Source organism: Verruconis gallopava, assembly GCF_000836295.1.
Source record: "Verruconis gallopava strain CBS 43764 unplaced genomic scaffold supercont1.17, whole genome shotgun sequence".
Taxonomy (NCBI): domain Eukaryota; kingdom Fungi; phylum Ascomycota; class Dothideomycetes; order Venturiales; family Sympoventuriaceae; genus Verruconis; species Verruconis gallopava.
In genome coordinates, this window is record NW_015622153.1 from 194,284 (window position 1) to 215,630 (window position 21,347).

The window sequence follows — 21,347 nt, forward strand, 5'->3', positions numbered from 1 at the left end:
ATATCGACGTCTAATGCATGATCTTTTGCAGATGCACGTGACTCTGGAAGGGCAAGGGCTATCTTGTGCCTAATTGCCTCAGGCATGAAACCTCGAGCTCCACTATTCCGAGCGTCGGCGGTGTATCAGAAACAACCTCAAGACAAGTCAACGCCGACCACCAGAGCAACGCTAAGGATCCCTCTCCACTCACTGAAGTCGTCTAGGGCAGAGATTGCATCACAAGCATCATCATCGCCAGACGACGCGCCGAATTGACGTTCGTGCACGATGCCACTCATCCGCCCCTCGCAGGCGCGGGCCCTCCGCTGCATACGCAAACCAATTCAGCGAAGCAATTTAAGCATGACAGCGCGGCGAGCAGGAGGTGACTCGCACGGTAGCCACTACGATCCGCCATCTGGGTGGCTGTGGGGAATTCCCCCGGGACAGAAGTACGAAAAGGAGGGCTGGGAGAACATCTTCTATTACATGTTCTGCGGCGGATGCGTTGCCGCGGCGGTGGGTTATGCTTTCAAGCCTGACACCAGGTATGTTCAACCGTTTCGACCCGGAAGGCAGCTGCGAGCTAGGTGGCGATGCTGATTTGAATGAAAATAGCATTCAGACCTGGGCGCTCGAGGAGGCCCGGAGAAGGTTGGAGGCAGAGGGTATTTTGGAAGACCCGGAGAGCAAGTAGAAATGTGCCTATTTGGGGAGGCGAGTGACATGTTTAAATCATGGGTCAGACTTTCACGCTAACAGGAGCAGAAGTATGGGTGGACAAACTCGTCTCTGGGATTACCTTTATTCGCCACCAATGCGCACAGTGTACATAACTTGTTTGTCGTGCGCCCGTCGTTGGTCTACAGAAGCAAGAAGACATAGAGCATAAGTATGCTATGGTCGAGATTATGACTGTCTTTGTGTCCATTGCCGTTCATCCGTTCCTTGTCCTTCACGATCACAGGCCTTGATCTCATGAACTTTGATACAACATGTTTGATCTTTATAAGTTCGTTCTCGCCTTTTTTTTCTTCAATCTACGGGTTGAACCGTGTGCTGCCGGTCCTACAAAGGTGTCAATATCCTTTTTGGTTTTCAAACCTGAGCAGGAAACGCGACGGAATTCTTGACCGAACCCGACTGTCACTAGTTTGACAAAAGCGATCAAGACTTCGAAATATGACAATTGAGTTCTGCTATGCGTCAGAGAAGGATGATGAATATAAACGCTTTTTTTGACTTAGAGGCACCACATTTTCCTTTCACTTGCTGTTAAAAGCGTGGAGAGGAGTTTGTATTAACTCAAGTGCCTAAGGCAATTCCAAGTACCCCATTGACTGTTTAGGGATTTGAGTGTACAATGTCCATGTTATTTCGTTCGCCAAGTGCACAGTTACTTTTCAAGGATATAATGCACATCATTTTCGTATTTCAATGCCAACATTCTTCATTACCTTTAGTCGTACCAGATAAGACGGTTGCGAATCTCACGAAAAATCCGCCGTTGCCGCGATGTGTGAAACTTTGGATTTTAAACACTCATGCGGACATTGGCATGATCCACCAAAGATGCTCGCCACATTAATGATGTGCGGAAGAGACTGCAAAGAACCGACGCCAACAAAGCCAGCCAACAAGGAACACAAGTTCGAATGTTCGAAGTGTACTGCTAGGAACATCAAGCAGAGGAAAAAGAGCAACGGTTGCGTCTCCATGTGAGACGCGTTGAAGGATGCTAGAGAAGTGATGCATGGAAAGGTGTAGTTTATCAATTTCGTTCTGTGGACTCTAGAAACGTCTGACTGATTTTATTAAGCCTCACCTGCGTGCGTAATATGGAGTGATCGATCACGAGCATTTGTGGGATTTCCCTCAGGTCTGGTTTCCTGCGCAAAATCAACATGCGAGGTGTAGTCAAACATATTCCGAACGTGAAACTGGTCAAGGAATTCATATCTGTGGGCTTGTAGCATTGCTTGAAACACCTACATTTCTCTCTAAGATAGCCGTAGTGTTAACTATGAGTTAAGCAAAAAAATGGTAGGCGGCACTGACAGGCATATGTTGGATGATGTTGTGAGCAATACTCTTAGCAAGGCTGAAAATGCAGGTTGACTAGCGCAAGATTCGAACTTGACACATGCCCTATATATTAGAGAATGATACAAATCTCTGCCACGTTCGGAGCGGGTGGTGTACACCTCAGTTGGCAATCTGATCAGCAAAGCTAGCCGGTGCTAAGCGTAAGCGTCCAACTTGAGCAGTCACCATGTCGATACGGGATCAAGGCCGCCTCTCGCGCATGGCTCAAAACGCATGTTCGAATCGAATCGAGTTCAGAGACCGCCTGATCAGAAGTTGGGGGACAACTTTTTTGCCGTCACGGACCGCTTCATACATCATTCTCGATGGCTCTGAGCTTCCCCTCCCCCTTCTTTTTTTAATCTTTTCTTTGCAATATCGAATAGAACGGCTTCATGCTTCTCAGACTGTGCACAGCGGTTTCTGACGGCATGAACACTCAAGGCCTGCCGGGTAGATTCTTTTCAGCTTTCCATACTTCCGCGCCCCAGGCATTCCAAAGCAAAGGCAAGACAAGCGTTCACGAGACTTTTTCTTTTACTTCTGTGTACAAACGGCAAACTTGCAGATTTTTATGTTCATAAGCATGAGGTGCAGGGCTGAATACTCAACTTGACAGTGTACTCCCTGTCTTGAGCCCGGAGGCTCTTGTCAGGACACACAGTTTGCGCAAGGCGGCGCACATTGCACCAGCTCATACAATTTACTATGACGGAAACTTCTTCTTTTTTTTCTTATTTTCTCGACTAATTTGCTGTATGAAAGCCTCCCCGCGATCGTAGTGAAAGGATGTATGTCTTCACTGGCAAGACTTAAGATAACTGTAACTCTTCATAAAGACGTTTCCGTTCAATCGAAAAAAAAAAAGCCTGTGCTTTGATGTTCATAAGTTGATTTCTAGCATATGACAAAACTCCCCGCATAAAAGTGGCAGTATCTACCTTCTTTTGATTATTTACAGATACACTCTATAGACTGTTTCATCCTGAGATTTGTCATCTATTTCCAGAGATTTTCTCCTTCATTTCTTCCTTGATTCTCGAGATGGTGCCTACACCACCGTACACAACAGCAGTGTAGCACATGGCCACACTTGCTCCTGCATTCAGAACCTCAAGAGCTTGCTCGCCATTCGTGATGCCGCCAGAGGCGAAGATGACTTTCGGGGGTGAACTGAGTGCTTTACTCCTTCCAGTCAGAGTTGATCGATCCGACTGGGGTTGCAAAAGTCCTGCGTCAGGCTCTGATGGACTCATTGCTGGATCAAAGACTGATGGAGCATCAGTTTGGCTAGGAGTCATGACTGGAGCACCTTTCGGCAGTGATGAAGGATCCTCACTAGGACCGTCGTCGAGGGCTTTTCTGTACTTTGCTACCAGCTGCTTTGTCTTATCAAATAGTTGCGGGCCGCTGTAGCCTCCTGTCTCGAGGAGTGCCTGCGCATCCTTTGGCGGAAGGAGATATCCAGATGGTATCGGATCAGGACGTTTCAATGTGGTGTTTCCTACGATCACGCCCGCTACCCCTGACTCCCAGACTGCGTCGCATATGCTACGTATTTGCGAATCGGAGTCCTCGTCGGGAGAGACCTTGACCATGACCATAGGTTTGGTTTTACGGTCTATCGAATTCGCAGACTCCACAACCGCGGAGAGGATCCTGGTAAGAGGTTCCTTGGATTGCAGCGATCGAAGACCGGGAGTGTTCGGACTCGACACGTTCACGGTAATGATATCTGCATACTTCGCCAACTTCTCAACGCAGGCCACATGATCCTGAACTACAGCGTCGAGGTCATTATCAGGAGTCAGCTTATTTTTAGCGATCTGAACAGCGAGCAACCGCCCAGGAATCAATGATCCGGGAGGTACCCCTGCCCCACCATTTAGCACGATTTCCTCCGCAATTTCGTCTATTCCGAAGCCGTGTTGATAGGCAAACTCCCTCACGCGCTGCCTCAACCTAATGGCCACCACATCCGCTCCCTCGGAGTTTAGACCATACCGATTGACTATTGCGTCTTGGCTGGCAACTCTGAACACTCGCGGTCTCGGATTCCCAGGTTGAGGTAACGGAGTCACGCCGCCGATCTCTACAACGCCCGAGCCAATTGCGAACAACGCATCGGGAATCTCTGCACCTTTGTCAAGGCCACCACTGATACCTACGGGACTGGAAAGTATCTCCCCGAAAACTTCAACAGCCAGCTTGTTGGAGTTCGACTCGGAGTTGGAGCCTCGTTCACGTGGATGCAGACCCAAGGTATAAAGTTCCTTTAGCGCTGCGGTGCCAAAATGGTGGGCATCTTCAGCATCTGGGAAGAGCTTTCGAATCAGTGGCGGGACGAGATACTGGTGAACTGACGCGCGGGTGTCAGTGAGATAGAAATAGCCAAGGGAGACGGCCAACAACGTTCCCGTCCCATAGAGGAAGTTCCGCGCTCGATTTGAAGGTTTTGCTGCTTCTGAAGACGCATAACGGATCATGCGAGTGGTCTTGTCCCCGCATCTTGGACGAGCGGACCCTAGTAACGGGCCAATGGCTGGGTGTCGCAGTGTCATGTTGTTGATGTTCAAAATGTGAAATGATTGAATGACCAGGAAAATGAAGCGAGTGCGGCGAAAGGTCTATTTAGAGTATCACTACAAACCCTTCAAGCTTGCCATTGAACAGGGAGAAGTTTTGTTTGGACAGAATTATTAGGGTTGAAGGGTAAGGTTTTAATCGTAGTCTTGATCATTTGATATGAGAGTCACGGGAAGACGTCACGATTTCAGCCTTGACGCCTGGGTGCCTTTTTATCAAATTTCCATATTGAAGCTCGTCTGAGCTGGAATACTTCGAAACGAGAGCTATCCTGGACCCTTTGAGCTAGTTATGACCCCGTAATCGGATTGCCAAATTTTTAGTCTGGGAGTTCACCTTTCTAGACAGTTCCCGCATCTGTTAGGCACAATGTCGACTGCGAAGGCAGCCCCTTCAAAGAGCGCGACAGGCGCAAACCCGCCAAACCAGACGTAAGTGCTGAACCCTCACACAAACAGCATATCGCAACGCGCTTATACTTCCTTAGCCCCTATGTCTGTGTATATGCCACTCCCCAGCCGCTGACATAAACTATGTGCTAGCCTCTACATATCGAATCTACCAGACAAGCTGCAGAAATCAGATCTTCGGCGGAATTTGTACTACTTGTTCACGGCATACGGACCCGTACTCGATATCAATGCGCAGAAGACTATGAAGATGAGGGGCCAGGCTTTTGTGGTGTTTAGGGACACGAGCGCCGCGGTCCAAGCCTTGCGATCGTTGCAAGGATTCGAGTTCTTTGGCAAAGAGATGGTAAGTTCATGCTCTTGATACCACTTTCCTGCTTTCTATATAATAACCTGGACGAACTGCTGACGCCAAACGCACAGAAAATCCAATATGCAAAGAGCAAATCGGACACAATAGCCAAGCTTGACGGCACGTACAAGATCCCGGCTTCTGCCCTGGCAGGAAGTGCAGCGGCAGGAGCAGCCACTGGCGAAAGGTCAGAGCTGCAACAATCCATTTTCTCAGCGCCGCCTGGGTCTTCTGCGGCAAAGGAACCAGAACTGCCAAAGAAAGTAGAGGAAGCTCACGCGGGGGTCAAGCGACCAAGAGAAGAAGAAGAAGACGAACCAATGGAAGAAGACGACGAGGGGGCGGAGATGGAGATGGATGAGAGCGACTAAGGGCGCACGTGACAGCGGTGAACACAGGTACTAGCATGGCGTGACGAAAGATTACGGAAGTCAAGGCAGGTCACGGCGTGGTCGACGTCGAGGAGATGGGAAGGTCTACATTGAGCGTGCAAGCTCAAGAAGAGGTCCCAAATCGGGAAGCAAAGCAACGTAATTGGGTCACGGACTGAACGGAAAAGAGATGTTTCAAGTATGATTCGAAGTGGGAATGCTGGAACTGAGGGACGTGTGCAGGGGCAGGCGTTGAAATGGACGTGGATGGCGAGCATGCGCGAGAGCACGGCTTCAGCCTGGCAACGCCGTCTTGCGCCCCAGCAGCTTTGACCAGGAGGCGATCGAATCTCCCACCTGTCGTCACTGCCTAGCTACAGTTACTCCAAACCATCATGCAATAACTTTCAAACACCTGTCGTCCAACCCCTTCTCTCAAAGCAACCGTATTTCTCACTCTTCAACCCAAGCCTACGTGCTGTTGCTTACTCGCACGCTCGTCAACAACGTGAATACGAACCCCGGCTCCCTGCAAGGCAAGCAAGCAAGCGCCGAATCTCGCAGCAGCTTCCCGCATCCTCGTCCGCTGCTGCACTCTATCTACCTCCCTCGACTCCTACACCCTTCCTGTTGAGACACACACGCTCCTCAGAAGCTGGATTCTGAGGGCGCCGTCAAGCTGGGGAACAAACGCAGGCTGTCTGACGAACAAGTGAATGGTCGCCCGCTCAAGAAGGAAAAAGCCATGACCTCCGTATGTTTTTGTCGCTGTCGTTTTTCGACGATTACTCTACCCCATTAGTGGCGGGCGCCCAGCCCTTGCTGCATTATAAATGCTCTCGATGATCCGGCTCCTTTGGTCCTCCATTCCTCGCATGCGTTTTGCTGGCTTTGACAACTTCTGACCGCTCATCTCACAGGAAATGCAGATAGACAACCCCGCCGCTACGGCGGCTGGCCTCAAGGGTGCAAACGGCGAGATCGACGAGTCGCTGTACAGCAGACAGCTATACGTTCTTGGGCACGAGGCCATGAAGCGCATGGGTCTTTCCGACGTGCTCGTCGTTGGCATGCGCGGCCTCGGAGTTGAAATCGCAAAGAACATCGCCCTCGCCGGCGTCAAGTCACTCACTCTGTACGATCCTCGCCCTGCTACCATCGCAGACCTATCAAGCCAGTTCTTCCTGCATCCGGAGGACGTCGGTAAACCACGTGCAAAGGTGACGGTGCCGAGAGTGAGCGAGCTGAACCCGTATACGCCTGTGAAAGAACACCCAGGCGGAGACTTGACTAGTGATTTGGAGGCGTTGAAGCAGTACAAAGTCGTTGTGCTGACCGATACGCCGCTGAAGGATCAGCTTGTTATTGCAGAGTTCTGCCACAAAGAAGGCATCTACCTGGTGATCACGGATACATTTGGCTTGTTCGGCACGATCTTCACAGACTTTGGCAAGAACTTCACGTGCGGTGACCCGACTGGAGAGAACCCTGTGAGTGGCATTGTGGCTGGCATAGACGAAGAGGGCATAGTCACAGTCTTCGACGAGACAAGGCATGGACTAGAAGATGGCGACTTTGTGACCTTCCAAGAGGTGGAAGGTCTTGACGGAATCAACGAATCTCCACCGCTGAAGATTGCCGTGAAGGGCCCCTACACATTCAGCATCGGCGACGTGTCCAAGTTCAAAGGCAATTACAAGAGAGGCGGGCTATACACACAAGTCAAGATGCCGAAAATAATTGACTTCCAGCCACTGTCAGAGCAGCTTAAGCACCCCACCCAGATGATATCCGACTTTGCAAAGTTCGACCGTCCCGCACAGCTACACGTCGGAATCCAGGCGCTGCATGCATACGTCGAGAAAAATGGTCAGCTTCCACGACCACACAATGATGAGGATGCTTCGACTCTGTTCAAAATTGCAACAGAGATTAACGAGAAGGCTGAAGAAAAGGCTGAGCTGGACGAGAAGCTGCTGAAGGAGCTCTCATACCAGGCACGAGGCGATTTGGCGCCAATGAATGCTGTCTTTGGTGGCCTAGCAGCTCAAGAAGTCCTCAAGTCCGTCTCCGGAAAGTTCCACCCCATCGTTCAGTACCTGTACTTTGACTCACTTGAATCGCTACCCGCCTCCATCGCTCGCACAGAGGCGAACTGTCAGCCCCAGAACTCAAGGTACGATGGTCAAATCGTCGTGTTCGGTTCTGAATTCCAGGAGAAGATTTCGAATTTGCGTGAGTTTTTGGTTGGCGCCGGAGCTATCGGTTGCGAAATGCTGAAGAATTGGGCAATGATGGGCGTGGCTACGGGACCGAAGGGTAAAATCATCGTTACCGATATGGATCAGATTGAACGCAGCAACTTGAACAGACAGTTCCTGTTCAGGCCAAAGGATGTCGGCTCACTGAAGAGTGAGACCGCGGCGAAGGCGGTGCAGGCCATGAACCCGGACCTGAATGGCAAGATTGAGTCTCTAAAGGATCGTGTTGGGCCGGATACCGAGCACATCTTCGATGAGAACTTTTGGCATTCGTTGGACGGTGTGACCAACGCTCTCGATAACGTGGAGGCGCGAACCTATGTCGATCGTAGATGCGTCTTCTTCCACAAACCGCTTCTTGACAGTGGTACTCTAGGCACAAAAGGCAACACTCAAGTTGTCCTTCCACGCATCACGGAATCATATTCGAGCTCGCAAGATCCACCAGAACAATCCTTCCCTATGTGCACACTTAGGAGTTTCCCAAATCGCATCGAACACACAATCGCATGGGCAAAAGATCTGTTCCACACTTACTTCGTCGGGCCTGCCGAAATTGTTAATATGTACATCACCCAGCCAAACTATCTTGAGTCGACACTCAAGCAATCTGGCAATGAGAAGCAGACTCTCGAGACCCTAAGGGACTATTTGGTGACTGAGAAGCCGCTCACGTTTGAAGACTGCATCACATGGGCGCGCCAGGAGTTCCAGAAACAGTACTATAATGCCATCTCCCAGTTACTGTACAATTTCCCCAAGGACTCGAAAACGTCCAGCGGTCAAGACTTCTGGTCAGGACCTAAGCGCGCACCAGATCCAATCGAGTTCGATCCGAATAACGAAACCCATTTTGCTTTCATTGAAGCAGCCGCTTGTCTTCATGCCTTCAACTACAACATTAACACCGCAGGCGTGACACGCGAAACATATCTCAAACACCTCGCTGATGTTGTTGTGCCAGACTTCAAGCCGGACGCAAACGTCAAGATCCAGGCCAACGACAGCGATCCAGATCCCAATGCAGATGCGGCGGGTCCGGCAGAGGATGAGCTCCGCAAGATCATCGACATGCTGCCACCTCCTAAATCTTTGGCGGGCTTCAGGCTTACCCCTGTTGAGTTTGAGAAGGATGACGACACCAACCACCACATCGACTTCATCACTGCCGCATCTAACCTGCGTGCTGAAAACTACAAGATTCCCACAGCAGACAGGCACAAGACCAAGTTCATCGCTGGCAAGATCATTCCCGCGATCGCGACGACCACTGCCCTCGTCACTGGTCTTGTCAACCTTGAACTGTACAAGATCCTGGATGGCAAGACGGATATCGAACAGTACAAGAATGGATTTGTCAACCTAGCGCTTCCATTCTTTGGTTTCTCAGAACCGATCGCCAGTCCCAAAGTTACATATAAAGGACCAGGTGGTAAAGACGTTAGCTTAGACAAGATTTGGGATCGGTTTGAAGTGGAAGATATTACGCTGCAGGACTTCCTCGATAAATTCGAGAATGAGTATGGCCTAACGATTAGCATGATTTCGAGTGGAGTGAGCTTGTTGTATGCGAGCTTCTACCCACCGAGCAAGCTGAAGGATAGGCTTCCTCTGAAGTGAGTTACCTTTATCGAGAAGATGAATAACCAAATGACTGACCACATCCTCCAGGTTAAGCAATCTAGTCGCTACGATCAGCAGGAAGGAAATTCCGGCTCACACGAAGAACATCATTCTTGAAATTACCGCCGAAGATACTGCCGAGGAAGATGTTGAAGTGCCGTATGTGATGGTGAAGCTCGGTCATTAAATCAAGACACGGGAATTTGCTTGCATTGCTTTATGGCCCAATGCACAACATGAAGATACATACAACAATTCATGGAGTTACGAGAACGGCATTGAATTAAAAAAAAAAATCAAAGGATGAGTGAGTATGATAGATTGCTTGGTGTTGTTATGTAGGTGTGTAGACTAGACAAACGAATCATGAACTCCGAGCCACCTCACCTCCATACAATGTTAGTGCAATTACTAAGGCCATCAGTCTGTACCTTCCCACAACAGCCGATATCCCTTAGAATCCGTACACAACCGTGCCTCTAGTTACCATAAGCGCTGTTCGCAGAGTCTCTTCGCTGTCGAACTCAGATGTCACGCCTCGTTCGTTCGCGACATTCACCTTTTCCATTTTTGCTTTCTGCAAGACATACCAGTCTTTGGCTCTGGCGCCGGAGCTGGATTTCGTACATGAATAGGAGAGGGTCCAACAGTGGCCTCTTTCGGCTGATCGTTCGGACGACTTTTGGTTTCTTGACTCAGCTTTCCCTTGTCGGCTCCAGCTCTGTCCAGCTCTGGACGACGGAGAATTTTTACGGACATCTACTCAAGGCTTTTATTCAGGAACAATTCAGCTTGAAGGCTGAACGTGCTGATTTAACTCAAACGATTGGCGGCGGTGGCTGCCGCGAATGTGAGAGGATCGGTTGAAGACAACACAAGAAACATAGAGATGTTGCTGTTTATTTGAATGCTTCTGATAGCGGGTTTTCGACAGCCTGAGATATCTGTTCGAGCCTTTGGTCTTTGAATGACCAGAACTAGCTCGCGTCGGTGGAGAACTACTCTGTTCCTATTCTATAGCGAGAACGGTGCCGAACCAGAAGGCGGCAGTATGTTCGTTTGTCTCATGTTTGGCTCCGTTCAATTCCTCACTCTCGATTTGGGCATCAACGTCGGGGGGAGATCACTTTTTTGTCATGCATAAGTTGCGTAGTGTCAGCCGTTGGACGGTGTAGTAGATGTGACGAGGCTTTGTAGCGACGCGCTCTCATGAGGCGAATCTATTAAATGATGGGTCATATATCATCTCCGGATACTATACCGGCAAAAAGTGAAATACAGATTTCTTACGCTGCGACAGGAGATCATTGTCCACGGCCACATTCCGTGCGTGGTGATGAAAGACAAACACAAGAGCATCATCTGGATCGCAGCCCACCTCAGGCAGCGGCACCATGGCCTTCATCTTCTGTAAGAAACCCGCCTTCTCCATCAAGTCGAAGAACACGAGTTCGCTTTCATGTCTAACTTTCATGCTAAGCAGCACCACGCAATCTTGAGACGTGTTGGCCAGTTTCACAAGAGTTTGGACCAAAGCAGGCGCGCTGTCGGGATTGTACGTGCAATCCGCAACCAAGACTAAGTCAAACCTTGCCGAAGCAACCGCTTCGGGCAAGGGAATCTCCCAGTCGAGTTCCTGGAAGCTCGCGCATGAGCCTACAGCTGGGGTCATGGTGGACACGTTTCGCTCCGCGATTTCGCGCGCCTCGGGCAGATCCGTGAGCAAAACGTTGCAGTTTGGAATGGATTGGGCAAGGCTGATGCCAACGATGCCGCAGCCGGCGCCGAGCTCGATGATGTTGATGGTATTGGACGAGGAAGAGTAGGTGATCTGGTCTGCTGGCGAGAGCGGTTCCGGTTGGAGCGCAACCATCCCTTCCACGTAGGCTGAAAGGGCTATACCAGCATCCCTGAGACTGTTCAAACTCTGAGGAGTTGAAGGAGGGACTGTGCTCACCATATATGTCTAGCAATCGACTCACCAGTCTCTTCCCATATACAAAGCGGGCGATCGCTAAGAGGCTGGAATCTTCGCTCTACCATTCTTGCCGCTTCGTTTATACCAATCTGGAGATCGAGGATGTCACTCCATGCTGAGATGATAGGAGGAAGGCTGAGTCCGTTTTGGCCTCTCTCGAAGTGGTCGGTCAACTCAGCATCCCGTGTTGTCACATGTATCTTCACGGGCCAAACAATGTCGGACTTGTCAAAGTCAAACGTCAGTGGAATCGACCTCATGCTAGCTTCCCATTGGAGCTTTTTACGAAGGTAGAGAGTGTCATGCTGAACAGCGGAACGGAGTGATGCTGATAGCTGAACGGCTTCTGGAAGAAAGCTCTCTCCAAGGTCCGAGGTCACCGTGATAAGTGTTTTTATCTGGCTCCCGTGTACCTTTGGAGGCTTTAAAAATCGTATATACCGCATGATGGTGGTCAAGCGAAAAGAAGTGGAATCTCAACACTTGTGATTGAGGATTCGACGCACGAAGCCGTCCAAGGTTTCGAGAGCTGTGCTGTTGCGAAATCAAGGGGAAACAGCTCTTTGCACAGATGGTATTCATGCTACATGGCCGAGCATCTTTTTTTTTTTGAATAAAAAAAAGAAGAAAAAGAAAAATTTGGATCGATCAGGACGCTGTACATCCGTATGACGGCGGCTGTCTGAGGTGTCTTGGTATTATTTCCGGGTATATTCCCATGAGTCCCAACCACTTTGACGTCTGTTCGGTGCTCACCCCTCGTTCCGGGCTTCATACTCGGGTTGCGCTTTGACCTTGCCGCACCTCTCCAACATCATCGGTAATGCGTCCAGTCTGCATACAGCCTAGCGAACAATTCCGTTACCTCATGCTATAGATTCTGCCTCGATTGCGCCTGCGCAGCAGGGTGTTGCGCGCTACCCTCTTCGCACGCTTTTTGAACTGACGCACATGCATTGCCCAACATGTACCGACGAGACGACCCACGATTGCGCCGCACGCTCGACCAGCTGACGCACAACGTCGAGACCGCGACTGAGCACGCGCAAGAAAATCTATACTCATTCTCCCAGAACTATATAAACCCTTGCCTTGGATCCATCGCGAGCTGCTTCCGGTCATGTACCGAGTCTTGTTCCTGCAATTCCGAAGAGCGCAGGCGCCGGCATCGAACAAGATCGCGCGGGAACGCAGAACTCAATTTTGACTTTTACGACGACTGGGACGATGATGAGAATGATGCCCTGTTGGGCTGGGGCAATAGCAGCGACGACCTGGACAGATTGCTGTCAGGCAGCGGGTCCGCCGGCCAGCCTGGTCGGGAGAGGGCGATGAGTTACGGCACACGAAGTCCGAAAGCAAGGCGGAAAAGTGCTGCTCATATTGACACATCCGATACGAATGTCATACAGGGTTCGAACTATTTGGGCTTTCTGGAGAGGCTCCCTTGGGGACTGGGAAGGAAAGCTCTCCGCTACAAGCCCTCAGCGGCCGATCTTCAGGAACATCCTGGCTCTTCCAGGGTATCGAGACCTGAACAAGAGCCTCTCATTGAAGAGAGTGAAGAGGAATTCGTAAGCTCGAGTCCGAGGAAGAAGAATCACCGGCGCAACCGAAGCGACACGGGTACATCTGGGAATACAACAGACTCACTCAGTTCAAGGGGTGACCTTTTCCCGAGTGAAGATGAAGACGATGCCGTCCCAATAGACGACGAGTTTGCAAACATGTTGGAAAGACGAAATACGGGTGAAGACAGCAGCGGCAGGTCGCGTCCACGACAAAACAAGTCAAACTCGCGGCTCTCGCTGAGAACTGTGTCGTCAAAGAGCGTCGTTAGCGACAGCAGACGGAAAGCATCGAGCTCAAGTAGGAAAGAGCAGACACCAGATCCGCCTACGATTTCAGAGCTCAAGGCCGAAGAGGATCGGCTGCAGCGTGAAGAAGAGGGCGAAGTTTCGCGCAAACGAGAGGCGGCTCAGCGTTTAGCAATCAAGCGAGGGTTGAGCTCTGGCCCAAGCAGTAAACCAGGAACTAGATCGTCGAGCCCAAAGCCGGAGATGGCTGACATCGGCTCAAAATCACCGTCAAGCAACGGCACTGTTCCATTTCCTACTTTTGACCCCCCGACGGGACCTCAGACACCCCGTTCAGAGCTCAACATCAGGATAGACTCTACCCCAGAGACGGAAGAAAGTTCTGAGAGACCGACGATGGAGACTGCTGTTCATTTGTACTCTCGAACAGAGCCTACTGGGGAGGAAGAGTTTACCCCAGCAGCTTTACCGAGATTTTCACGGCCAAGCCCCCCCGGATGATATTATGTCAAGAGAATGCAGTACAATTGTTCATTGTAACACTAAGAGCCAAAAACCACCTTCGCTGATTGCGGTTGGGCGCACATCGCATTTGTTGACGGCATTGGTCGAAGCCTTGGATTGGGACGCATCGTTATTACATGATTCAAGACGCATAGCGCTTTAGGACACCTGGCTTGAGACGGTTCGCACCGCAGAAGCCAGAATAATGCGAAGAGTTTTTCTCTCAGTGCATGAGCTTTTCCCCGTTGCCAGCTGTCGGCAGACTTCACTCCAAGTATGATGCTGGGATTCCAGATCCGCACTGCCATAGCCCGATCCGTGTTAGCTTGGTCTTCGCCACAAATGACGAAAGCTGGACGACGCCACCGCACTCTCGTGACTTGTGTCTTCACGCCTTTATGCCGTGTGTCAGCTGTCAAAGACGACTTCAAATGCAAGCCGATATGCAGGGAAATACACTCGCTACAGTGGGATGGCCGGAGCTACCGAGTGATAGCTGTGACATGCAGAAGTCCGGGTTAACTCAGCTACGATGGGACAGATCTGGATCACCTTTGCCAAGCGTCTCCGTACGTAGTGCCTTGGAATTAGGCGCATTGATAGGCGTCTTGGACAGTAGCTACCCTTGAGCAGCATCGGATGGTCTTACTTTGGATGGATACGTGCGTCACGCATTGTTTGCTTGGTGGTGGGGTAGATTGCTATCTATCAGCGTTCATAAATACCTCGCCGTAGACAACCCTCTTCCCTTCGTATCAACCCTCTGCACAGCAGCCTGACCTTGAAATCACACGTGCGTCCAAGTTTGTTTTTGCCAGCTCAAAACCAAAAGTCGTTCTTGAGCCTGGATCCCCGATCGTCGCGCTGAGGAAAAGCCTCCGACTAGCGGATCACCACGTCTCCCTCCCATTTCTTAAACAGTCATGGATTTCCTCAAAGACGCAGCATCCAAGTTCTCTGAGGGCCAAAAGGCAAATGCGCCAGTTGGTGAGCAGAACGCTCAAAGCGGGAACAGCGGAGGTGGCTTCCTAGGCGGCCTTGGCGACAAGCTCAACTCTGCCGCAGGCGGCGGAAGGGAGAGCGAGAAGAATGAGGACATGCTCGACAAGTATGTTGGCATAATCCCGTGGCCAAATAACTCCATGGTACTAATACCAATAACCAGGGGCGTCGACTTCGTCCAAGAGAAGTTCCTAGGCCAGGGCCCGCAGGACAATGAGAGCGCGATCGAGCAGGCTAAGGATGAGCAGATCTCTGACTTCATCCGCGCGAAGTATAAGGACACGACCGGCAAGGACTTCCCCGTTGCGGACAAGGATACCAAGTTCTCCTAGGCCTTTGCATTGTACAAATTAGCTTAAAGACTAGTCTGTAGCGCTGATTCCCACGACGTAGCTAGATAAGCTCCACCTGGCGTGAATCAGAATCAAAGATTGGAATTACAAAAACGTAGAGTCGGAGCAATCCACGAGCATTTTTGACACTACCGCCTATCTAGAGCTCTGATTTATTCGCGTCGACAGCCGACTGTAGCCACGGTACTATGTCGTCCTCCAAGGGCAGGGTGTCGCGCAGCTGGTGGGCAACACGATCAACTTCATGCCAAACACGCAGCATGTTCCAGCCGACAACTTTCGCCGCATCGCTGTCGCTTACTCCAGCCCTGAGCAGGGCCGCCACCAGATCAGGAAACTTTGAAACGTCCTCGAGCCCCTTGGGTGTGCTCTCAATGCCGTCGTAATCCGTGCCGATGCCCACATGATCGTAGCCAATGCGTTCACCGATGTGCATGATGTGCTTGACGACCTGATCGAGCGTCGCGTTTTCCGGATCGGCGGTGGGAAGGCCGTCGCTCGAGTTCGAAGCCTTGCACGCCACAAAGTCGGGCGAGAAGTTGACCATGACCAGTGAATTGCGCTTCTTCACCAGATCGAGCACGTCGTCTTGGACGTTGCGTGGATGCGGGCAAACACTGTACGCGCTGGAGTGACTGAAGATGGGCGGCGCAAGCGACCCGTTTGTCTTCTCAGGATTTCCTCCGAGAACATCGATCATTGTGTCTTTCGATACGTGGGCAAGATCCACGATCATTCCAAGTCTGTTCATTTCCTTGATGAGTTGAATCCCTGCCGGACTTAGCCCATTCCAGTACGGCGTGCTTGCTGTGGTCCTCCCGGCCTCCAGGTCTGTTATTAAAGCAGCATCCGCGTACTTATTGTGGCAGTTCCACGTCAGTGTAGCATATCGAACGCCTAGTCGGTGATACAAGCGTAAAAACGACACTGAATTGCCAATCTGGTGTAGTCCTTCGATAATGATGGGAGATATTAGCTTGCCTTCATTGAATGCCTTCTCGGCCGCAGCAGCATTTGGGGCTAACGTGAAGAGCTCTGGATACATTGCGGAAAGTCGATTAAATGTATCAATCTGCTCCAGCGTCGCTTTCGTAGTCCAGGCATAATTCGCGTCGTCGTAGTTGGTGACGTTTCTTGGGCAAGGCATGAAAGCGCTCCAGAAAGCGCCTCCATACCTTCCTTTCCTAATGCGTGGAATGTCGACATGTCCCTCTAAGCCACCGTTCTCAAAGGAATCTTTGAACGCTGCACCATAGATATGGTTTTGATACCTGCCTCTAAGAAGGATAAGGAGATCATTATGTCCATCTGAATCAAGTGTCAATGCTAGAGGTACACTGGTCCCATGAAGAGCTCACCTATGAGAGGATTTTCAGAGAGGATTTTCAATGCTCGTTCTTCATACGTCAAGGTATTTCTGACTTTCAGAGGCCATGTGAAGTATGACAAGACATGCAGAACCGCAGCGAGAACAAGTACATTTCGTACGATGAGCCGAACAGAGTGTCCATGCGATTTAGACTGTCCAAATTCAGAAATTTCACGGTCCGGATTCAAGATTTTCTCCTCATCGCTCTGATTCTTGTCTTTCAACGGCATGTTCGCATATGTTTGTTTGCCGGGACGCCCGGAATCTAGAGGATGGGATAGCTTTGATAGCGAACATTTAGCCAATCACAGCGCGGGAAGCATCCTCCAGCCTAGAAGGACGCGCTCGCGTGTAGCAATATCGCACAAGATTTATCACTCGAGATTTTTGACACATTCCACAATGGCCTTGTTTTCTGCTTTTGGTATCGTGCGAGCGATTGCGCTCTTGCACATTACCTTGGCATATTATTTTTTGGTCAATCCGCGGATGATAGCTGAGCAGAACTTCGTACTGCTCATGGGAAACGCCATGGACATGGTAAACTACAGTTTTGATCATTGGGCAGCAAGTAAACGCTGATGAATTGTAGCCCCATGTTTCGGACTTTGGCAAAGCCACTCCGGTTACCGCGTTCCTCGCGCTAGTGCTCGGCTTCTTCGGTATATCTGATCTCATCGCTGTCTCCATCACCGAACCGATCGCAATCGAGTACTGGAGCGCCGTTACTCCCCTAAGGCTCCTCGTGCTCTTCCCGCTGACAGCGTACACATATCTTCACCAGCCAGACTACTTTGGAAAGCTCAAGGGCAAGATGCACCAAGCTAGTCCGAGCGACAACCTGAAGAACAGTCTGACCTTCAGCTTCTGCTTCATAGAAACAGTTTTGTGGTTCTGGGTCTATGTGTCTCTCAAAGAGCAGCGTCAGGCAGCAGCTCAAAGGCTGCTCAGAGGGCAGAAAAGAGCTAGCGGTTGAGTCTTAGCAGGCAGCCGGGAAACTTGGAGAGGTATCGGTCCGCCGCGGTATTGTTACGCAGCCGAGGAAGGTGTCCTCAGCAGCGTGCGTACGGACTTTTTGGAAGCGAGGCTACACGGACAGCACATAATGAACCGATCAGGATGGTGTTTGCACACTCCGATGACCAGATTTCCAAGCAGTCCACAAGCTTGCTCCACAGCGAAGTCAAGAAATGGGACCACCAGGATGCGCAGTAGAGAGAGCAGATGTGTTAGATTGGGATTGGAGACAAATAGTTAAGAATACGTGAGTCTGCATGAGAGATCTACGCATCAATGGTATATAACATGAGCTGCGAGCGCATAACCTGCTTCGCACGAGCTCCTCTGCTTATCAGTACAGGGCTCGTATCAAGTATAGAAGTCCATGTTGGAGTGCAAATACGAGCCCGAACAAAAGACACTAAGCGTGCCTGTAATATATCGTAGTGTCAATGATATCATGAAGTCGTCGAAGTGCTCATGGTGCGGAAACGCCCAGAGGTCTCTGAAAAGACAACCATCGCTTACATGAAAGCCTTAGCAATGGTCATAAGGCTACCCATTGAATCGCCCAATCCGCCACTTTCTCTTCTGTGGTCGTCTCCGTAGCCATGACTGCCGTAGTACCCTCCACCTCTGCCGCCACCGCCATGCCTGCCCTGCAAGAACTCTGGCAGCCTGATGCCAAACTGGCGCGCAATTCCTGCCAGCACCCCTCCCGATATCAGGGGCATGATGACGAAGAAGAATAGCTTCGCCGGGTTGCGGCGCGCATAGTAATACAGCTCACGGAAGAGCTGTTTCAGCTTGTGAATGAGGCGCTCGATGTACCCGTCGCGTGGTCGCCGCTTGTAGTACGAGCTCGAGCGCGAGTAGAACGAGGAGCCGCGCGAGTGCGTAGAGCTTGACCTGTGGTAGGAAGGCCGAGATGTGTAATGGCGGCCGGACGAGCTGGAGACACCGAACCAACCCATGGCGACTGCGGTTGTGCTGGCGAGAGAAGACAAGAAACGGCCGGTTTCTGCGAATGGAGCGATGTGCTGGTTTGAATACCGTTGGCGAAACAGGCGCAATTATGCTGAGGGAGGGAGAATGCGATAGCTGAGCTTCAACGACGCGGTTGAGTTCTGTAACAAGAGCGTAGAGATCCTTTCACCGCATGTTGCGAGAGGCTGGACACGGCTGGGGATTTTGACTGGGGACGTTGACGCCCACCAATGGCAGATGTGTGGCGAGCCATGCAGGGCATCGACCAGTTCTCGCCAAGGCTGAAGTGGTGGGCGACACGACGTCTGACGATAACCTGCACCCATCAGGAATGCCTGGACGGGCAGAATCGATCTATATGTGTCCACGGCCAGGACGATCTCGTTCGATGTGGTACTGCAGGACAGCTTGGTGCAAGCCTGGTTCGGCCACGTCTCCGCAGCATGCAGCTGTCAAAAGAAAAAAAAAGAATCCAACGCTGGATCTACGCCCTGCCGATCCGTTCGAAAAGCTCCGTAACTGGTCAGCTGGGCAGCATTTGTCAACCCCCAAACGCCGGACTGTAGTCCGCAAGGCGTGGTTGTCGTTAAGCAGCACTTGCATGCGCACCATCGTCTGAGTGGATGCGGCCTGGAGTAGACTGCAAAGTGCACGCCAGAGGCCGCCGTAGCCTACGAGATGCGCAAACCCCGTCATTCTACCTCACCTCAGCAAGAATGGCAAGCTCCGAGCACAACGCCGTTGGTGAGCTTGAATTGTCGAAGCTCTTGTCGTCGCTGAATCCTATCCTCGACCCAGAGCTTTATGTCTTCGTCACGCTGCCGCCGGGAACAACCCCTCCAGGGGATCTTGTCGTTCAGATGCTGTTCCGCGAGCGAGAAGGCATGACTGTGATAACTACAAAGGAGTCCGCCATCAAGCACGATTTCTCGTTTACTTTTCAGTCGAGAATGATCACGTTGGACGTGCACTCGAGCCTGGAGGCTGTGGGCTTCATCGCCAAGATCACCGAGGAGCTGACCAAGCTCAGAATCGGCGTGAATCCTGTCAGTGGATATTTTCACGACCACTTATTCATTGCCGATGGTAAAGAGGAGGAGGTCCTTGCAGCTCTAGACAAGATCAAGCAGAAGGCGATGGCTGGTATGTGTGTCACCGCGTACGACGAAAGAGTTCATACTGAAAGACCTTGGAGAGAGCGGACCAATGCTGCCACCTTCCTGAAAGCAGAACGTACGCGTTGCAAGGTTGTCGATGTGTCATAACGAGTGACGAGAAAGAAGAGAGAAAAGATTCGTGGCGCAGTCTGTTTTATATCAACTGTACCGGTAGCCGCAGGAAGAGTACATAGCAGGTAAGCCATGTCGAGAACAAGCAAGACAAAGAACAGAAACAGGGGAGTATAGTAGATGTAGAACGAATATATTCCACGGGGCTCACGTCGTCGTGAACCAGCAATCTTATGCTTATATTTTTGCCTACCAACCAAGAGATCTGGTGAGTGTTTCCAAAGGCTGTGTTGGGCTTGATGACCATTACCATGCCCCCACACACAAAAAAAAAAAATTTTACCTTGTACCGTATAAAATATTGGTAGCTTTGAGACCTTCAATCAAAAGAGCACGGGACGATGGACGCAGTAGCATGAGCGAACTCGACCTTGCTGGCCACCGTCGCCATGAACGTCTTACTTGCAAAGACTTTCACCGCTACCGGCCAATTCGGGTCCTAATGCCAACTCGGGGTCACCGACAGGGTCCTTCTTACTTTTTATTTCTTTGCCGACGTCGTCGCCGTCATCGCCGTCGCCGTCGCTTGTATTGACCAGTAGCTTCGAAGCGTTTTTCACATCACCGTCATGATCAAGCACCCAGGATGGCGCACACCCTGCAAAGGCCGGGTCGCTCGCGAGTCGAGCGAAGGCCCAGCGAGCAATGTCGACGCTTGCGAATTCGATCGTGACCATGTTCCGGCCGCTCTCCTTCCTCGTCGTCCTGCTGACGATCCAACCCGGCGCTCGGAACCCGTAGCTGCGGTCCGCGAGGACGTTGTCGAACTCGTGCGCGGCGACAAGACCGCACTGCTGGAACTTGACGCGGCGGGATGCAGAGAGGCCTTTGGCGCCGCTGTAAGTATTCATGTCGCGCTGGGTCGGGAACGTGGGCGTGTCGAGGTGCTTGGCGACGGCTGTGCGGCCGCACAGGACGAGAGGTTCTTCCTTCAGGTTGGCCACGAACTGCTCCGCCGAGGACTCGAAGTAAAACGTGAGCAAAGCAGTCATCGTCTCGAGAATGCCAACCGACCCGTCTCGCTTGATCCCCTTCATGCCACGCGTCGGTAGAAGCTTGATCCAGACCAGCGGAGCGCCGTCTGCGCGGGCCACAATGTCAGCTACATCTGTCTGCGGTGGCAGGTTGTAAACGACGACACTGCGGTGGGTGTTCTTCTCGACTTCTGTCGGGCTGTACGTCGCGTCCGCCGATGGATTCGAGGCCGCCCGTCCTTCGTCGTCATGGCGATGGCGCTGGCAACGAGTCAAGTTACAAGGGGACCCGAATCGATTCACTTCGAGGCGTCGACGTCCGCGCTGGCCGCCACGGCAGCAGTTGAGCCTCTCAAGATCAACCGAAACCCGTTCGGCGTCCCAGCCTTGGCCGCCATCTATTTG

At 51.3% G+C, this 21,347-nt stretch overlaps 11 protein-coding genes across 13 annotated transcripts; 7 read left to right on the top strand and 4 right to left on the bottom strand.

The window, feature by feature from the left end:
* The first annotated feature begins 144 nt into the window (after nt 1–144).
* Nucleotides 145–1,376, top strand: PV09_05477. 2 transcript variants are annotated; one of them, XM_016358987.1, is made up of 3 exons: nt 145–530; nt 601–699; nt 751–1,376. In XM_016358987.1, the coding sequence occupies exons 1-2, from the start codon at nt 271–273 to the stop codon at nt 677–679; spliced, it is 339 nt and encodes a 112-aa protein (XP_016213126.1). In that variant the 5' UTR covers nt 145–270; the 3' UTR covers nt 680–699; nt 751–1,376. The 2 variants fall into 2 exon arrangements, with proteins under 2 accessions (XP_016213126.1, XP_016213125.1); XM_016358986.1 differs by having other exon boundaries at nt 601–1,376.
* Nucleotides 1,377–2,923: 1,547 nt separating this feature from the next.
* On the bottom strand, nt 2,924–4,784 carry PV09_05478 (dihydroorotate dehydrogenase (fumarate)). The gene has a single exon (XM_016358988.1). It carries the CDS (start codon nt 4,626–4,628, stop codon nt 3,063–3,065), a length of 1,566 nt encoding a protein of 521 aa, XP_016213127.1. The 5' UTR covers nt 4,629–4,784; the 3' UTR covers nt 2,924–3,062.
* Nucleotides 4,785–5,022: 238 nt separating this feature from the next.
* On the top strand, nt 5,023–5,786 carry PV09_05479 (uncharacterized protein; the record flags this gene model as incomplete). The annotated part of the gene is made up of 3 exons (XM_016358989.1): nt 5,023–5,084; nt 5,196–5,409; nt 5,487–5,786. The coding sequence occupies 3 exons, from the start codon at nt 5,023–5,025 to the stop codon at nt 5,784–5,786; spliced, it is 576 nt and encodes a 191-aa protein (XP_016213128.1).
* Nucleotides 5,787–6,531: 745 nt separating this feature from the next.
* Nucleotides 6,532–9,857, top strand: PV09_05480 (uncharacterized protein; the record flags this gene model as incomplete). The annotated part of the gene is made up of 3 exons (XM_016358990.1): nt 6,532–6,540; nt 6,707–9,663; nt 9,719–9,857. 3 exons carry the CDS (start codon nt 6,532–6,534, stop codon nt 9,855–9,857), a joined length of 3,105 nt encoding a protein of 1,034 aa, XP_016213129.1.
* Nucleotides 9,858–10,834: 977 nt separating this feature from the next.
* PV09_05481 (uncharacterized protein) lies at nt 10,835–12,258 on the bottom strand. Its single transcript, XM_016358991.1, has 2 exons — nt 11,628–12,258; nt 10,835–11,580 (listed from the first exon to the last, which is right to left on the bottom strand). The coding sequence occupies exons 1-2, from the start codon at nt 12,092–12,094 to the stop codon at nt 10,926–10,928; spliced, it is 1,122 nt and encodes a 373-aa protein (XP_016213130.1). The 5' UTR covers nt 12,095–12,258; the 3' UTR covers nt 10,835–10,925.
* Nucleotides 12,259–12,613: 355 nt separating this feature from the next.
* Nucleotides 12,614–13,966, top strand: PV09_05482 (uncharacterized protein; the record flags this gene model as incomplete). Its single annotated transcript, XM_016358992.1, has 1 exon — nt 12,614–13,966. One exon carries the CDS (start codon nt 12,614–12,616, stop codon nt 13,964–13,966), a length of 1,353 nt encoding a protein of 450 aa, XP_016213131.1.
* A 684-nt stretch (nt 13,967–14,650) lies between these two features.
* Nucleotides 14,651–16,947, bottom strand: PV09_05483 (uncharacterized protein). Its single transcript, XM_016358993.1, has 2 exons — nt 16,683–16,947; nt 14,651–16,632 (listed from the first exon to the last, which is right to left on the bottom strand). The coding sequence occupies exons 1-2, from the start codon at nt 16,921–16,923 to the stop codon at nt 15,464–15,466; spliced, it is 1,410 nt and encodes a 469-aa protein (XP_016213132.1). The 5' UTR covers nt 16,924–16,947; the 3' UTR covers nt 14,651–15,463.
* PV09_05484 (uncharacterized protein) lies at nt 14,893–15,303 on the top strand (the record flags this gene model as incomplete). Its single annotated transcript, XM_016358994.1, has 2 exons — nt 14,893–15,077; nt 15,135–15,303. 2 exons carry the CDS (start codon nt 14,893–14,895, stop codon nt 15,301–15,303), a joined length of 354 nt encoding a protein of 117 aa, XP_016213133.1.
* A 123-nt stretch (nt 16,948–17,070) lies between the features above and the next one.
* On the top strand, nt 17,071–18,132 carry PV09_05485 (uncharacterized protein). Its single transcript, XM_016358995.1, has 2 exons — nt 17,071–17,233; nt 17,286–18,132. Exons 1-2 carry the CDS (start codon nt 17,096–17,098, stop codon nt 17,667–17,669), a joined length of 522 nt encoding a protein of 173 aa, XP_016213134.1. The 5' UTR covers nt 17,071–17,095; the 3' UTR covers nt 17,670–18,132.
* PV09_05486 (uncharacterized protein) lies at nt 17,901–19,018 on the bottom strand. The gene has a single exon (XM_016358996.1). The coding sequence runs from the start codon at nt 18,664–18,666 to the stop codon at nt 18,217–18,219; it is 450 nt and encodes a 149-aa protein (XP_016213135.1). The 5' UTR covers nt 18,667–19,018; the 3' UTR covers nt 17,901–18,216.
* PV09_05487 lies at nt 19,012–20,156 on the top strand. 2 transcript variants are annotated; one of them, XM_016358998.1, is made up of 2 exons: nt 19,012–19,822; nt 19,875–20,156. In XM_016358998.1, the coding sequence occupies exons 1-2, from the start codon at nt 19,303–19,305 to the stop codon at nt 19,901–19,903; spliced, it is 549 nt and encodes a 182-aa protein (XP_016213137.1). In that variant the 5' UTR covers nt 19,012–19,302; the 3' UTR covers nt 19,904–20,156. The 2 variants fall into 2 exon arrangements, with proteins under 2 accessions (XP_016213137.1, XP_016213136.1); XM_016358997.1 differs by having other exon boundaries at nt 19,012–20,156.
* Nucleotides 20,157–21,347: the final 1,191 nt, after the last annotated feature.

Excerpts from the sequence above, each read along its gene's own strand:
- PV09_05477 (XM_016358986.1), top strand. The coding sequence starts at position 271 with ATGCCACTCATCCGCCCCTCGCAGGCGCGGGCCCTCCGCTGCATACGC. Across the intron at positions 531-600 it reads GCTTTCAAGCCTGACACCAG|CATTCAGACCTGGGCGCTCG; the intron begins GTATGTTCAACC and ends GAATGAAAATAG.
- PV09_05478 (XM_016358988.1), bottom strand. The coding sequence starts at position 4,628 with ATGACACTGCGACACCCAGCCATTGGCCCGTTACTAGGGTCCGCTCGT.
- PV09_05481 (XM_016358991.1), bottom strand. The coding sequence starts at position 12,094 with ATGCGGTATATACGATTTTTAAAGCCTCCAAAGGTACACGGGAGCCAG. Across the intron at positions 11,581-11,627 it reads TCGATTGCTAGACATATATG|GGATGCTGGTATAGCCCTTT; the intron begins GTGAGCACAGTC and ends GAACAGTCTCAG.
- PV09_05483 (XM_016358993.1), bottom strand. The coding sequence starts at position 16,923 with ATGCCGTTGAAAGACAAGAATCAGAGCGATGAGGAGAAAATCTTGAAT. Across the intron at positions 16,633-16,682 it reads CTCTGAAAATCCTCTCATAG|ATGGACATAATGATCTCCTT; the intron begins GTGAGCTCTTCA and ends CACTTGATTCAG.
- PV09_05485 (XM_016358995.1), top strand. The coding sequence starts at position 17,096 with ATGGCCTTGTTTTCTGCTTTTGGTATCGTGCGAGCGATTGCGCTCTTG. Across the intron at positions 17,234-17,285 it reads TGGGAAACGCCATGGACATG|CCCCATGTTTCGGACTTTGG; the intron begins GTAAACTACAGT and ends GATGAATTGTAG.
- PV09_05486 (XM_016358996.1), bottom strand. The coding sequence starts at position 18,666 with ATGGGTTGGTTCGGTGTCTCCAGCTCGTCCGGCCGCCATTACACATCT.
- PV09_05487 (XM_016358997.1), top strand. The coding sequence starts at position 19,303 with ATGCGGCCTGGAGTAGACTGCAAAGTGCACGCCAGAGGCCGCCGTAGC.